A 17,474-nucleotide genomic window follows, 5' to 3' on the forward strand; every position below is an offset into this window, starting at 1 on the left:
GTTTGTCTTATGGGGTCGATGGGATAAGGATGGCCTTTAGAGGTGTGAAGACTATCTTCAGGGCTGACGACAGTGGATCCACCATCTCCCGAATCCTAGCAGATAGCTACGCAAATCCGCCTCTAAATGTACAGTAATATGGGATTTACCGCTCATCATGAGAGCGGATAGAGTTTAATTTCAGGCGCGGTGTATGAACACAGATATCGCGCCACAACAAGGAAGTTCCTGCGTTAGTGGAGTGGGCAAGGCAAGTCACGGCCTCCTCCTCCTCTCCACTTTCCCTGTGCAGCGCGAGTGAGCAGTCATGGTGAGGTCACGGTGCGAAGTGTACGTCCACAGGGTGGTACGGCGCGTCAAGGGGAAATTTGACAGCAAGCTGGTGAGTGTCACTGTTGTCAGAGTGTGGCATTAATTCGTGTAGGAGCACAAAATAACGTTCACTTTCACTCCTACACAACCATCCAACGTACCGTAAATAGTTCGAGATTTATTATTATTATTATTAGTTGCGAATACGCCTATTTATTGAAGTGCCGCAAAAAGTACTCAGAGACGTTTGTTTACCTTGTTTTCTCTTTTCTCCTCCTATTTCTGTTATTCTTTCGCTCTAGGTTTGTTCAAAGTTCTTGTGATGTTCTTCGTTTTGGGTCAGCTTGACATTTGTGAATTTCCCATTTAAAAGTCTCCCTCTTTTTGGACGTCTTCTCATGCGATTCGTGTCAATTTAAGGTAATTTTTGATTTCCCTCTTCTCATAGAATTCGACTGTTTGTTCTGCGAGATTGTCAGAGTTCATTGTATTGACGTGTTTGTGAAAGTTTAATCCGTGTTTTCTAATGTCACTTTATTGTTTGATTTCCTGTTTGATTCTGAGCCTGTTGTCAATTTAAACTTCTCTCAGAGTGTGTTGTTATTGTTATTAATGTTTTGACAGCGGCGTAGCAGCCAGCTTCTTTCTGCACGCATGCTTGCCGTTGAAATGATAATAAATAATAATAATAATAATAATAATAATAATAATAATAATAATAATAATAATAATAATAATAATAATAATAATAATAATAATCTATGGCCTCGACTACCGCGTGTATCTGACTGACTGCCTGCTCGTCAATTTGGACGTTCCGTTTTACTCTAGGCCTGATGCACGTCTTATAAAGGAATCTCTCTTGGACGTCCGTGGTCGAGTTTTAATGAATTTTGTTGGCTAAACACCAAATGTGTCACCAGACATCTTTTAAAGCCGACATCGTACGTCATGGAGTATCGAATGGACACTTTTTCCGCCTTAATAAAAATCCGACCGGGCAAGTTCGCTGTGCGGTTAGGGGTGCGCAGCTGTGAGCTTGCATCCGGGATATAGTGGGTTCGAACCCCACTGTCCGCAGCCCTGAAGATGGTTTTCCGTTCCATTTTCACACTAGGCAAATGCTGGGACTGTACCTTAACAACGGCCACGGCCGCTTCCTTCCCACTCCTTCCTAGGCCTTTCCTGTCCCATCGTCGCCATAAGATCTATCTGTGTCGGTGTGACGTAAAATAAGTCGGATTTGAATCCGGCTATCTTGAGGTCTGGCGGCCGACAGCCTACCATTCATCCACAGATGAAGCTGCTGACTAAGTAATAATGTAGACATTCACATCTACACAATCATCCAACGTACCGTAATAGTTCCATATTTATTATTATTATTATTATTATTATTATTATTATTATTATGATTAGTTGCGAATACGCCCATTTACTGAAGTACCACACAAAGTACTCAGAGATGTTTCTTTACTCTCTTTGGACCGGGCGAGTTGGCCGTGCGTGTAGAGGCGCGCGGCTGTGAGCTTGCATCCGGGAGATAGTAGGTTCGAATCCCACTATCGGCAGCCCTGAAGATGGTTTTCCGTGGTTTCCCATTTTCACACCAGGCAAATGCTGGGGCTGTACCTTAATTAAGGCCACGGCCGCTTCCTTCCAACTCCTAGGCCTTTCCTATCCCATCGTCGCCATAAGACCTATCTGTGTCGGTGCGACGTAAAGCCCCTAGCAAAAAAAAAAAAAAAAATTACTCTCTTTGGTCCAAGTTCTTGTGATCACGGACGAATCGCCATCAACAGCGTCATTTGCCTTCACTCCATAAGAGCACTGAGACACGGCATAAGCCCGAAAGCCTATATTATTATTATTATTATTATTATTATTATTATTATTATTATTTCATCGGCAAGCACGTGTGCACGAAAGAAGCTTGCTGCTACATCGCTGTCAAAACATTAATAACAACATTCTCTGAAATAATGATGGTTTATAGTTAAGCACGAATGAAGGCAGAATGTTGAATGTTCATCGGTTAAAACTGTCTATATTTTCATTTCGTTATTATCGTTTGAGATAAAGCTGTTTGGCAAAGGCATAGAGTTAGTAAATGATGCACTAGAGGTAGCATTGGCGCCACCGTGTACAGTAGCGAGCGGAGCAGCTGTTTGGCAAAAAGCTCACTCCGCTGTGCTCATCAATGTAAATAGGGGACATTTAAAACTGCGTGGATATAGATAAGGTTTAAAATTCTTACATTTAAACATTCTCAGATGCTACAGTATACTTGCGATGCTTCTCTCCAGTAAAAAAGAAAGCCCTAAAAGCATAAATACAGGAGAAATGCGTGATAAAAGAGGACGGTGTTCAGGTGCAGTTAAGTAACACAAAATCAATTTACTGTTCATATTAAGTCTTCTAACAACATACGTTTAGAAGGAGGGCACGTATACTTCGCTATCTTTTGTGTAAATGACCAGGACTTTGCTATAATTCTGCCCAACGACCGAAAATGTCCTCTCTCGTACAAAGCTGATGAGCGAGTTTTTAGGTCTAAAAGCGTTGGCGAGAATATGGGGTATAGTAGACAAAATATTGTCATCGCCGGTTTAGACCCTGGCTTTCTGAGCCCAAGTTGGCAGGTTCGAGCCTGGCCCAGTCCACTGATACTTGAAGGCGCTGAAATATGTCATCCTCTTGTAGATAGATTTGCCGGCATATGAAAGAACTCTCCTGGGAAAAAATTCCGACACCTCAGCGTCTCCGAAAACCGTGTAAGTAGTTAGTACGACGTAAAGCCATTATTATTATTATTATTATTATTATTATTATTATTATTATTATTATTATTATTATTATATATGTTTTCTAAACGCAATTACAGGTGGAAATATGACACTCGGTTGTGGTTTCAGCCTATTATGGAGTTTTTATTTAGCTTTTCCTGAAATATATCATTTGCTTTAAGATTTTAACTTGTAAAATGGTTTCCATTAATGGAAAGGGAGAGTGGTAAATTATATGATTGAAAAGAACTGAAAAAATACTTACGGTACAATAGTTTTTACAATTTGCTTTACATCGCACCGACACAGATAGGTCTTATGGCGACGATGGGATAGGAAAGTACTAGGAGTGGGCGGAGGAAGCGCCCGTGGGCTTAATTAAGGTACAGCCCCAGCACTTGCCTGGTCTAAAAATTGGAAACCATCTTCAGGGCTGCCGATAGTGGGGTTCAAACATACTACCTCCTGAATGCAAGTTGACAGGTACGTGACTCGCTCGGTATCATGCACATGGCCATTCAGTGAACGGAAAATGTCATCCCTTATATTTCCTAAAACATTAATTTCAGTCTTCAAGGAAAGATGCAAAGAATGAAGTCAGCCCAAGTAGGCCAATAAATGTCACTTAAATTATTATTTTATACATACGGAAATGAATTTCAAAGAAACATACCTATGAAATGATACGCCACTGCCCTTTATGAACCGCTCTATGCAGCCATAAGCTGCACAGGAGACAGGCATTTTCCTTCAGAGAAGTACTTTAATTTATCGGGAAGCTCCAGTAGTGACAGTGCCAAACAATCCAGGTTTTGCCAAACAGCGCGCTCGACTGCAGCGCCAATGCTATCTCTAGTGTATTATTTACTAACTCTATGGGCAAAGGTAGGGAGGTAGAAAATGCTGTCAAGCGAAGAGTCGCGGATCTCACAGAAGGATATTTGTACTGTAGAAGGACCTAGTGTAAACCTCGGTGGTGTACTGATTACTGTGATTAGCTGCCAACCGCGGAGGCCCGAGTTCTATTCTCGGCTCTGCCACAAAATTTGAAAAGTGGTACAAGGTTGGAACGGGGTCCATTCAGCCTCGGGACGTAGGAGAGGGGGTGGGGGGGGGTGGGGGAAGAATTTCTATTTCCACTTCAGCCATCCTCGAAGTTTTTTTCCCGTGGTTTCCCACTACTCCTTCAGGCATATGCTGGGATGGTACCTTACTTAAGGTCACGGGCGCTTCCTTCCCTCTTCCGTGTCTACCACTTCCTATATTTCCATTCCCCCTACAAGGCCCCTGTTCAGCATAGCAGGTGAGGCAGCGTGGGCGAGATACTGATCCTCCTCCGCAGTTGTATCCCCCGACCCAAAGTCTCACGTTCCTGAGGTGGTAGAGGTGGGATCCCTCGCCGAGTCCGAGAAAAACCAACCCTGGAGAGTAAACTGATTAAGAAAGAAAGAAGAAACTAAACACTATTTTGAGACACTCTTGCTCTCGGGGGGAGAATCAGTTTTAGGTTCACTACTTCATTACAGATTGACCTTGCTCTTCCATTGTCCCATATCTTCCATCTGACATTGCTTAGAAATATACTTCCAGCGAGAACTCTGTACCTCTCCAGCGGTGAAGCTTCTGAAACTAATAAACAAGACACGTGTTTGTCAGTGCGCTGACAAGTTACGGAACAGTGGTTCTTATCTTGATCACGGTACTGCACGCGCCCAGTGTGTGGGGTTTCAACTGTAACCGAATTAATTATTTACTGGCCTTATAGGAGTTGTTCCATGTTCATTTTCTCTTCGAAGGTTATGCTGTTTGTTTCTTTCTTGTGATCTGCCCAGTACTTTAGTTTCGATCGTAATTTTCTCAGTTCGTCAGAACTTGCTATAGCCTTCCCTTGTGTCATTCTGCTAAAAGTTCGTGAGTCTTAAGAAGGGTGTTAATTTTATTTTTTGTTCTCTGCATCTGCTATCTTCACTCCGACTGCTTTGAGATCGGTGGATCCAATGCCCTCCTGTCTTCTTTCAAGATTTCTGATAAGTAGTTGTAAAAGCCGACTTTCTGGCAGTCACAAGTTGTGAAAGAAGTAAGATACTATTTTCTTCTTCATAATGTTAGTGGTTGAGTCAATCTCTCGATAAATATTTTCATTAGGAAGGGTTCTCCAGACTCCTTCGACCTGGTATTTTTATGGATGTTCTGGTGATTCTTCTTTCAGATTTGACGAGCTCGTCAGTTCCTGTTTCGTTTTTAATTTGGAACAGGATTTCACTAGCGTAAGTTTTCCGGGAGAGTTAGGCGTCTATTGACAGGCATTTCTTATTACACGTTGACCAGATTAGAGATTGGGCTCTTTTCGTTTCGTTAGTTCTAGTTGTCCATCTTTCTTTCTCGTTAAGTTTTGTGTGTGTGTGTGTGTTTGAAGATATTGAAATTGTAGAACTATGTTCATTTCTTGGTAATTTATGAAGACTTCGTTTATGCTCAGTTAGGGCAATTGTTTGGAGTCTGCCGATCTAGGTAGGACCTTATTCATAGTCAAAGGCTAAGAGAGCTTGCAATAATATAAATAAAATTATAATTTTGCCTGTAAAGTTGAAATTGTTGCCTCGCATTTTATTTTTATCCTGGATTAGGTTTACAAAAGTCGAAAATAGCTTCAGTTCAATGTGTGTCTCTTTGTTAGTTAGTTTGTTATACTGCATTACGGAAGAATGCGTTAGCAGCACTTCTGGAAACTCTGTAGTGATAGCAATAGTCTATACTGTACGTTGTGGCGTATCAGTCTTAAGGGGCCAAACAGAAATTGCCGAATATCTCCGTTAATATTAGCCGGAGAGATTAAAAAAAAAGAAAGAAACTGTACCTGTTGAAAGTTGTAGAACTTGCGATTTCCAATCTTTTATGTCTCATACATCTTTACCGCACAAGCTATACTAACAGAGACGTTAGAAAATCTAAACTTTATGCGAACTCCATCAGCGGTGAGCATCGCTTTCATGGCCAGTATTTCATATATTAAGGTTAGTTGTCGTTTTCCGTAAAGTGTTCATTTTGAGTAAAGCTGTTACTTAATAGACGACGTTCTTGTAAAAACTTGTCAAATATGAGTTTTGAGATAACTGCAATTATTATTATTATTATTATTATTATTATTATTATTATTATTGTTGTTACGATTGCCTGACCTTGGCTGAATGGTCAGCGTTGTGATCTTAGGTTCAGTGTTGCGGGTTCGACTCCCGGCCACGTCGGGGATTTTAATCGTGTCTCATTAATTCTTCTGGCTCGGGGACTGGGTGTTCTTCATATTCAGACAACATACTACACTAGCGACCACCACAGGAACACGCAGCAGTGATCACCTCCCTCCGTATAGGGTTGGCGTCAGGAAGGACATCCTACCGTAAAACACGGCCTAATCAACATGTGCAACCCCACAGAAGAGGGAAAAGCGGTAGAAGAAGAATTCTCATGGTCATGGTTAAATTGATATGTTTTGTCTTTGGACAACTTGTGTGGAAGCAAGCATTTTCATCTTGCAAATAAACATAACTTTTCGGCCTCTTAGGAACACGGTTAATACTTGCGAACCATTCTGGATTTCCTGTACTCCTTCATCTTGGCGGAGAATGCATTATTTTGTTTCGCTCTTTGGACCACTTTGCGCCATTTCGTCATCTCACTCTTCCCGGAAGATCAAGCAGGGTCTCAGATCCTCCTTCACTGCAGTGATCTGTAGTGGTAGATTTCCAAGTCAATTCTTAGAGAAATTCTGGCGTTACACATTCGAGACATCAGACGGCACATAAAGTTTAGAGCACAACTCTGTCGTTGACCTCAGGCGATATTCGCTCTCAGAAAGTTATCACTTGTATTATTATTTATGTTAAGTTGACAGGTTGAAAGGAAATCAGAGGAATTTGGAAACGGTATCGGAATCCAAGGAAGGGAAATCAAAACACTGATATTTGCCGATGATTTTATTATTTTATCTGATATTGCAGATGATCTGGACAAACTGCTGAATGGTACAGACACATTGTTGCAGGAGTACAAGATGTAAATAAATAATAATAATAATAATAATAATAATAATAATAATAATAATAATAATAATATAATAATAATAATAATAATAATAATAATAATAATAATAATAATAATAATAATATTTGCTTTACGTCCCACTAACTACGTTTACGATTTTCGGAGATACCGATGTGCCGGAATTTAGTCCCGTTGGAGTACTTTTACGTGCCAGTAAATCTACCGACAGGAGGCTGACGTATTTGAGCACCTTCAAATACCACCGGCCTTGAGCTAGGTCAAACCTGCCACGAGAGCCTCAACCGTCTGAGCCACTCAGCCCGACGATGGAAGAAATGAGGAGGACATAAAGTACAGAGCAGCCCAAGCAAGGAAGGCCTTCCTTAAGAACAGAAATTTAGTCACTTCGAACACTGATGTAGGAATTATGTTTTTTAATACTTTCGCCTGGACCGTGGCATTGTATAGAAGTGAAACATGGACGGTAAGTAGCTCAGAAATATGGAGAATAGAAGCTTTTGAAATGTGGTGTTACAGAAGAATGGTGAAAGTGGGATCGAATCACACATGAAGAGAAACGGAATTGAATTTCTGACAACGATTTGGCAAAATTTGATCAAAAGATGAGATAAAATGTTAGGACGCACCTTAAGACATCCAGAACTTGTTCGGTTAGTTTCTGGATGTAAGCGGTAAGAATGGTAGCGGTAGACCGATGTATGCATATGACAAACGCATTAGAGTAGATGTAGCACTTACGTAGAAATGAAAAGGTTAGCGCAGGATAGGGTGGCATGGAGCCCTGCATCAAACCAGTCTATGGACTGATGACGCGACAACATCTGGCAATATGTCCGCAGTGAGAGAATGAGTTATTGGTTCAAAGTAGCTATATGGTTTAGCTTTGCTGTTCATAGTATTCATGGATCACTCACTGAAAGTCCGGCTCCATGGTTCGAGGGGCCCCCGGTTCGATTCCCGCTCGAGTCGCGGGTTTTTTTAACCTTGATTGGTTAATTCCGATAGTTCGGGGGCTGGGGTTATGTGCTGTGAGACGCGGATGTATGTAGCCTTTCAAGCGTCAGCTCGAAAGACCTGCTCCAGGCTTCTCCGGAGGCACAGTACTTACTGAAAGGTTGAACTTGAAAATAGATGCCACATAAAAGTAGTCTAAAGATACCTTACAGGATTCGGGATACAGAGCTGGAAGATGTAGTTCAACTATTTACGATGTGTTTTCTCGCAGGATGATATCGTAATACGTGAGATTGGATTAAAGCTAATGCAGTCAGCTCGCGGTCTGTTTTCAGACAACTTTGTTTCACTGCAGCGAAACCTGCGTGGATTCAGGATATCTTGTTGATAACTTGGAAGTAACAGAGATTAAAGTGGTAAGAATGATCGCAGGTACAAACAGGTGAGGACAGTGGCAGCCCAGTACTCGGAATTGCGGAGGTAAAGACTAAGAATATAATGAATCGGTACGCATAAACCGGTTATCCGAGAAAATAATGGACTCTGTTATGAAGGGTATGAGAAGTAGAGGGACACCAAGACGAGGATAATAATTTAAACATAAGAGGTATAGAAGTAAACGGGGCCGCACAGATAGTTACAAATAGAGGCCTGCAGACTGAACCCTGAAAGGACGAACAGTAATAATTAATTAAGAACCGGGCGAGTTGGCCGTGCGGTTAGGAACGCGCAGCTGTGAGCTTGCATCCGGGAAATAGTGGGTTCGAATCCCACTGTCGGCAACCTTGAAGATGGTTTTCCGTGGTTTCCCATTTTCACACCAGGCAGATGCTGGGTCTGTACCTTAAGGCCACGGCCGCTTCCTTTCCATTCCTAGGCCTTTCCTATCCCATCGTCGCCATAAGACCTATCTGTGTTGGTGCGACGTAAAGCAAATAGCAAAAAAAATGAATTAAGAACGGTAGTTGTTGTCACCAAAAACAAGTATACAGGTAGTGTTCTCACAGTTATTGAGATTGAACAAAGAGGCCCGTCCTGGTTATGTTAAAAGCAACAGTGAACCCTTCGGTTTTTTTGCCTTATCGTGAACACAGCGGTCTTCCTCTCTCTGCGTCATACACATGTTGCTAGAACACGTGGCAAGTGTATCCTCTAGCTGTTGTAAGGGGCTCTCAACTTGACGAACACGATTCCCCTGGCTGAGTCCCGGTGTTGCTCCTCACTTTCATCTCTCCTGTCTCACCTCGTCTTCTCTTCCGTCATTTCCCTATCATTTCTTTACCTAGATTTTTCTTAAATATTTTCAACGAACTTGGAGATTTGTCGAACATTTCCCTTGATCATTTATTCCAATCCCTCACTCGTCCTACAAATGAATATTTGCCCCATCTGTCCTCTTGAATTCAAACTTTATCTTCATATTACAATCTTTCCTATTTCAAAGCTCCTCTCAAGCTTATTCTTCTACTTATGCCATTCCACGCGAATTCTCCATTGACAGCTCGGAACATACCACAAAGTCGAGCATCTCGTCTCCTTACTCCCAAGTCTTCCCAGCTCGAAGTTAGCAACATTTTCATAACACTGCTCCTTTGTCGGAAATCACCAAGAACAAAGTGAGCTGCTTTACTGTGAATCTTTTCCAGTTCTCTTATCGGGTAGTCCTAGTGAGTGTCCCATACTCGAACTCAGGTCATACCAGAGACTTACACGCCCTCTCCTTTACATCCTTACTATAACCCCTATATACCCTCATAACCATGTGCAGAGCTCTGTAACCTTTACTAACAACCTCGTTAATAAATAAATAAATAAATAAATAAATAAACAAACGAATGAATGTATGAATAAATAAATAAATAAATAAATAAATAAATAAATAAATAAATAAATAAATAAATAAATGTTCCAGAGGTTCTAAGGACGCGGTCGTGTTTAGAATGCTGTTGGTTAAATGCGGTCCGCTGATAAATAAATAGAGGGAGTAGTTCAAAAGAGACGCCCATGTATTTCATCATAGAAATATTAACGTTGTCGGATATCCCTCAGTCTTATATCTCCATAAATGAAACAGACCACACTAAAAGTGCTTCTATTGTTCGCGACTCTATGGATGTGTCAGATAATGATTGTTCCTTGAGCCCTTTGCTCGGCTAAATGAGTTGTACTGGTTAACATTTTGCAAATCGCTTTGTGTCCTATATTACAGTACTATGTAAATAATTTTAAAAAACAGTCACTGTTAGGAAATTTGCTGAAGCGGATTAGGTTGTGTTTGTTATTTTGTATTCTGTGTCCAATAAACGGAGGCCAGAATTATGTTCCTGTCGATATATTGCAATTCTGACATAACCTTACCCAATGTATCGCAATGTTAGGATTACACGGATAAACATTATTTATGCCCCTCAAATTACTGATCATGCCAGAAATGAATTCAACGATCTCGAAAACACAGTAACACAGTCTTTGTAACGAAACACGGCCTTCTTTTCTTCTACCTGAATGTTAGATTCTTCATACCTAGTTTCCTTACATCTACAATTCAGATAAGATTTTTTTTTTCTTTCTTTCAAGAATGGCCTTTGGTTAGACACTATTTGGCCAGCTGGTGTTCAGATAGATTTGAGTACACTTTGCGCACTGAGGTTACGTGAACGATGTTGATCCACGAAATATCACTGTAATATTTGTCACAAACGAAAGGTAATAATTGATTTACTCAAATAGTCTCAAATCCCAGGTTGATTAAGAAATACCGTCGTTACTAGCAAGAAATATGTGTACGTATTTACTGGCTGTAAATAGGAGTCCATGGTGTTGCATTCCGCTGCTTGCGCCGTCTTTTGTTTCTTTCTTGAGGTCCAGGGCTGGCACCGATGAATGGGAGTGCTATGTCTGCGATTTTTGTTATCTTTGGCCATATTAATTGCATTCCGCTGCTCGCGCCGTCGTTTTTTTTTTTTTTTTTTTTTTTAATTGAGGTCCAGGGCTGGCATCAACGAGATCTCATTCTAGCGAATGGGAGTGCGGGTATTTTGTTGAAAAATAACATGATCCCTGGACCAATACATATATATATATACTAGCTGATGTACCCGTGCTTCGCTACGGGATTCTCAGAAAGACTGACTTTGTGGTTTCCCTAACTGAAATCAACATAGGTCATTACAAAAACGTAAGTATGAATGTAGCGATTAAGAGCAATGCTATCATATAAAATACTCGATCAAATGGAAAGAAGCACGTTTTATCACTTTTAACGAACAGTGCTGCGGTTAGATTGCGGTGCCGATCTAATAGTCCAAAGTTCCAGAGCTGGGATGACCAGGCCGCAGATTGCCATGAACACTCATCTGTCATTATTCTGCTAAATATGCACACTGTTCATTCCAATCAGTACCTCAGAGTAGGGATTGAATAGCCCGAATGCTATGATGATCCAGTGTGTTACGTACCAGTAGTATCAGCAAATTTATAAACCAGGGGAATGGCATGCTAAAGAAGAAAGTTATCTAACTCACCAGCTACTTCCCATCAATATTCAGGCAGGCTGTTACACTCTGTCCGACTGGGCGAGTTGACCGTGTGGTTAGCGGTGCGCAGCTGTGAGCTTGCATCCGAGAGATAGTGGATTCGAACCCCATTGTCGGCAGCGCTGAAGATGGTATTCCGTGGTTTCCCACTTCCACACCAGTCAAGTGTTGGGCCTGTACCTTAATTAAGGCCTAAGTCACTCCTAGCCCTTTCCTATCCAATCGTCGCCATAAAACCTATCTATGTCGGTGCGACGGAAATCAAATAAAAATTACTCTGTACGCAGCAGTAATCCTATCTTCCGGAGATGAGGGGCAACAGAAGACACAAACACGACAAACAATGGTCAATGTAATGTTATTGTTGATCAGTGTTATGAGCTTTCTATATTGTAGGCCTACACATTTAGTTTTCTTTCGACTCTGTGATTTGTAAAATATTTTGTACCGTAAACTGTAGTTTCTTATTCTCCGACTTTACATACCGATTTTCATTAAATACTGTTTACCCATTTTCTCGTTACTCGGCGCTGATATGGACTTAGTAACAAAAATTCAAATTCATGAATATCTTGGTGATCATAGCCAGTACGGTAACAATGTATAAGACATGAATAATAGGAAATTTAATACTATATAACCTTAGTTATCTAGCATTCACCGACTACACTTCTAATAAGAAATATTTGAGAATTACATTTTAGGCATTCCCCTAAACTACCATTTCACTCAGCGTGAATAAAATATTTTACAGCCAAGACTATAGCGACTTATTCCTTGCCTTTACATGCCGATTTTCATCAAGATAGGACTACTAATAACAATATTTGAGAATTAAATTTTAGGCCTTCCCCTAAACTACCATTTTTCTCAGCGTGAATACAATTATTGACAGTCTAGATTCTAGTAATTTATTCCCCAACTTTGTATACTCATTTTCTTTAAAATACGCCCACTAATAACATAAATAGTTGAGAATTAAATTTTAGGCCTTCCCCTAAACTACCATTTCACTCAGCGTGAGTAAAATGATTTATACCGGGCGAGTTGGCCGTGCGCGTAGAGGCGCGCGGCTGTGAGCTTGCATCCGGGAGATAGTAGGTTCGAATCCCACTATCGGCAGCCCTGAAAATGGTTTTCCGTGGTTTCCCATTTTCACACCAGGCAAATGCTGGGGCTGTACTTTAATTAAGGCCACGGCCGCTTCCTTCCAACTCCTAGGCCTTTCCTGTCCCATCGTCGCCATAAGACCTATCTGTGTCGGTGCGACGTAAAGCCCCTAGCAAAAAAAAAAATGATTTATAGCCTAGATTGTAGAGGTTCATCCCCCGACTTCACATACCGATTTTCATTAAATTCTCTTCAACCGTTTTCTCGTGATGCGTGTACATACATACAGACAGACAGACAGACAGACAGACAGACAGACAGACAGACAGAAATTACGGAAAAGTAAAAAGTGCATTTTCTTGTTACTATGGACATGACCGATACAGAAATACCATTATTTTCAAATTCTGAGCAATGTACAGACAAAACTCTTATTTTATATATATATATATATTGAAAGGAAAATAGCATGATCCCTGGACCAATAAATCGTTTAATGAATCAGTTAATGCACATGAAGAGACAGCCCATCAAATTAAATCGAATGAGAAAAATCAATAAAACGACACCAAAGAACTTCAGTGAGCAAAGACATCACAGACAACAGTGTTGGACAAACAAAACACGGAAGCGCTGCGACGTAGCAGAAATAGTTGTAAGGCAGTAAAGTATGTATTCTCTAAAATAAAATATTTCGTATTATTTCTTAATCAGGCTGGGATTTGAGACTTTATTTGAGTAAAAGCAATTACTATCTTCCATTTGTGACAAATATTACAGTGATATTTCGTGGATCAACATCATTCACGTAACCCGCACTGAAAACACCGTGTACACGGGGACTCGGTTCGAATTGATTTCCATAGAAACAGAGACTACGCGTACACTCCATGTGTGTTCTGCTGAAAATAATTTCCATAAGCGATTCTCTACTATTCGTTTTTATACATAATTGATAGCTGACTGGTGAATATTTACAGAAAACAGAATCGCGAGAAAATGAATGGTGAATCACAGAAGTGCAGAAGGCTCTTTAAGAAACATATTTGAAAATAGAAAAGTAGGTTACACACGATCACGTAGCGATAGTTTTTAAATCGATCAAAGAATGTAGGTGATATCGGTTATTAACGTCGACCTTGCTTGTCGGATTCAATACTCGATACTGCTTGTAAACGGTGATCGTATACCGTACGGTAGGTGTACCCATGTAAACGTGTGGCGTGCAGATATCTCGCAAAACTTTGAGCTGGCAGATGTTATAATGTGTGGTCCTGAGGCGTCATAAGAAAAGGAACATTGAAACTAACAAAACAAGCACCAGGAAGTGAATCATACTACGAGGGGAAGTCAGGAGGAAATGAACCGAGAAATAACATTTATAAAATCTTTTGTATGCTGATAAGAACAGTTTGGTAGTTAAAACATATACCAGACTTTGTAGTTACTGTATAGCCGTTTGGAGAACTGAATCTGCGAAATACAAATGTTTTCTAGTCCATTGCCTTTCTCTCTGTACTTGAGAGGACAGATAGCTCATGCCGGGTTCAATTCAATTTTAGTTCTAACATACAGTAGTTGGACTGGGAGTTGTACCATCAGTGGTAGCCATGGCAACCATCTTCCTCACGTTATTACACCGTCTTCTATTGGCGCCGTCATTTGAATGAGTTTCCATTGTCTTTGACTGTCGTCTCGTCCAGGTCACATCAAAGCGTCTTTTCTATCATCGCGAGAGATTGGATAAGTAAATTTTCACGAAACTTAAATATAAACTTTATGATACTGGCAAGTACGCTCTTGGCTAGGCCTATACGTTTTAAAAATTCAGGAGGAGTGTTACTAACACTGAATATTCACGCAGTTTCTCTTACAGTTTTCACAGGAAAAATTGTTTATGACAAAATATTATTTACAATCTTTCTTATTGCTTACCTTTTGTCGATGCAATGAATAATAAGAAAAACATCAATGGCAGCCGTGTAGAAGTTCCCAGTTACCAGCTCTATGGAGAGTTTTTGTGGGAATTATCCCAGCTACTGTACATTTTATAAAGCCTTTGACATCTGCGTGTGCTTTTTGCGTTTATTGACGTGTTACTTGGTTCTTCTACGGGAAGTTTGCGTTCTGTGTGAGGAAGACCTACACGCAGTTCTGTCAGACACTGATTAGGGCGAATTTTATTTCAGTTTTTGGGGTTTTCAAATCGTCGAAATGTATACTCGCTCATCGCATGTAATACACTGGCGGAAGAAAAGACAACACCCAAACACCAAGAAGGGTTTTTATCCTAGATTAACGAACGTTGGTAGGCGTGTTTATACATCTGAAAGATGACGCTGATTCAAATTTTCCGCAAATCGCGTTAGCGTGGCGCAACTAGCAACTCCTCACGTTGCGCATCAGGTTTGCTGTAGATAGATAGATAGATAGATAGATAGATAAGAAATCTCCACAAGGAGGTCTATGAAGACCCTTTGTGCCCCTTAAACAGGTTTGCCTAGTCCAGCCCTAGTGCTCCTATAAAGGATACTAGTGTCCGGATATTGGCATTCCTAATGTCTTCCAGGCTCACTAAATGTGAGCCAAGGTATCGATGTCTGGTGTTTGCAAGAGCTTCGCACTGACATAACACATGCGCGGAGGTCTCCTCCTCCTTACCGCATCTTCTACACATCGGATCCTGGGTGATTTTCATGATGTGTAGGTGTCTCTGTAAGGTATTGTGGCCTGTTAACAGTCCAACTACCATTCTCATTCTGGTCCTATTCAAATTCATTAGGACCTTTTTATAACTTTGGCTAGGCCCTTTGATAAGTTCACGTGCCTGCCTTGCTATAGTTAACCTCTTCCAAATATCTAAGTGAGACTGGTTTGTCCTCTGGGATATTACCAGTCTCACACTTCGGAGTGACACTCCCAGGAAGGGCTCTGGTCCTGTGAAAGAACCTTTTGAGCCTTGTTTCGCTAGTTTGTCAGCTTCTTCATTTCCACTGATACCTGTGTGCCCAGGGACCCATAATAGGGTAACTGAGCTAAATTCACACAGCTGATCTAACATCCTTTGGCATTCCCATACCAGTTTTGATGTTGTTTTAACTGCACATAGTGCTTTTAGCGCTGCCTGGCTATCACTGCAAATAGTGATGCATCTTCTGTGTCCAGGCATATTCCATATATATACAGCACAGGCTAGTATTGCGTATACTTCGGCCTGGAAAACAGTAGCATATTTACCCATAGGAAGGGAGAGCCTTGTCTTAGGCCTCCAGACCCCGGCGCCTGTGCCCGTCTCCGTCCGCGAGCCATCTGTGCACCATGTACAGCCCCCAGACTTAAGATGGGCCCCAGCATCCGCGGCCCGCTCCTCCCTTGTGAGTATCACCACTGTAAATTTATAATTGAAATTAAAGCTAGGCTTCATTAGATCCCCGATCATCATTGTCATAGGGCAAGTCTGGTGGAGCCTTGTAAGAATAGAGGCATGACCTCTATTCGGGTTTTTGAAGGACCATCCTCCGAGTGACCAGAGGCGATAGACACTCATTCCCGCTATTACCTTAACATATAAATAAGGGGGGAAAACCTAGGATGGCCTCCATTGCACATAATGGTGTAGTATCCAGTGCCCCTGTTATTCCTAGACACGCAAGTCTTTGGACACTGTTTAACTTGGTGGTCACAGTTTTACTCTCCGAGCCTGGCCACCAGACTAAAGATGCATAGGTGATCGTGAGCCGTACAATAGAGATATAGAGCCACTGGACCACCTTAGGACTTAGGCCCCAAGTCTTCCCAACGGCCCTGCGACAGGCCCACATAATCTTGCGAGCCTTATCCACCTTATGATCTATATGTTCCTTCCAACTCAGTCTTGCCTCAAGGATTACCCCTAGGTACTTAACTGAGGTTGTCTTAGCTAATTTTTTCCCAAATAGGAAAGGCTCTGACAGTCCGTCTAGCCTCCTCCTCCTGGTAAATACCACGAGCTCCGTCTTATCGGGAATAACCGACAAGTCTGTCTCGTGGCACCATCTTTCCAACCTACGTAAAGAGCTCTGTACGAGCTCGGAAACCGTGCTGGGGAAATTTCCTACCGCCATCAGGCTTATGTCATCTGCATAGCCTTGGGCGTATATTTCTCCAACATTTAACCTGGTAAGTAGTTCATCCACTACCAGACACCATAATGTTGGTGATAATACTCCTCCCTGTGGACACCCCCCTGTCTATATTAGCTCTCAACATTACAGCGTTGAGGGTAAACAGAACTTGACGGCCCTGCAGTGAGGCCATAATCCATTTTATGAGCATACTGCTCACTCCTCTTCTCTCTAGACTACGTTCTATGGAGCCCAAAGATGTATAGTTAAAGGCCCCTTCTATATCTAGGAATACAATCATAGCAAGTTGTTGCTGATCCAAGGCACTCTCCAGCCTAGAAACTAGCTGGTGTAGTGCCGTCTCAACCGACTTCCCTGGTTGATAACATGTTGATGAGAATGCAGGGGAAAGTCCCTTAATACTTTCTCCCTGATATGTCTATCCACCAGTCTTTCCAAGGTCTTAAGTAGAAAAGACGTTAGACTAATAGGTCTATAATCCTTAGGTCTAGTATATGAAGACCTTCCGGGTTTAGGTATATACACCACCTTCGCCTGACGCCACAAGGAGTACACGTACCCCACAGTGAGAGAGGCTCTAAAGATTCTGA

At 41.4% G+C, this 17,474-nt stretch overlaps 1 protein-coding gene across 4 annotated transcripts in view; it reads left to right on the forward strand.

The window, feature by feature from the left end:
* Window positions 1–291: 291 nt before the first annotated feature.
* Window positions 292–17,474, forward strand: part of LOC136884024 (ras guanyl-releasing protein 3) — a 160,518-nt gene continuing 143,335 nt past the window's right edge. For all 4 annotated transcript variants that reach the window (XM_068229775.1, XM_068229776.1, XM_067156031.2 and 1 more), the window contains exon 1: window positions 292–382. In XM_068229775.1, coding sequence (XP_068085876.1) covers window positions 308–382 — 75 coding nt within the window. In that variant the 5' untranslated portion in view covers window positions 292–307. The remainder of the gene's footprint in view (window positions 383–17,474) is intronic.

The sequence above is a fragment of the Anabrus simplex genome, chromosome 12, assembly GCF_040414725.1.
Source record: "Anabrus simplex isolate iqAnaSimp1 chromosome 12, ASM4041472v1, whole genome shotgun sequence".
NCBI lineage: Eukaryota > Metazoa > Arthropoda > Insecta > Orthoptera > Tettigoniidae > Anabrus > Anabrus simplex.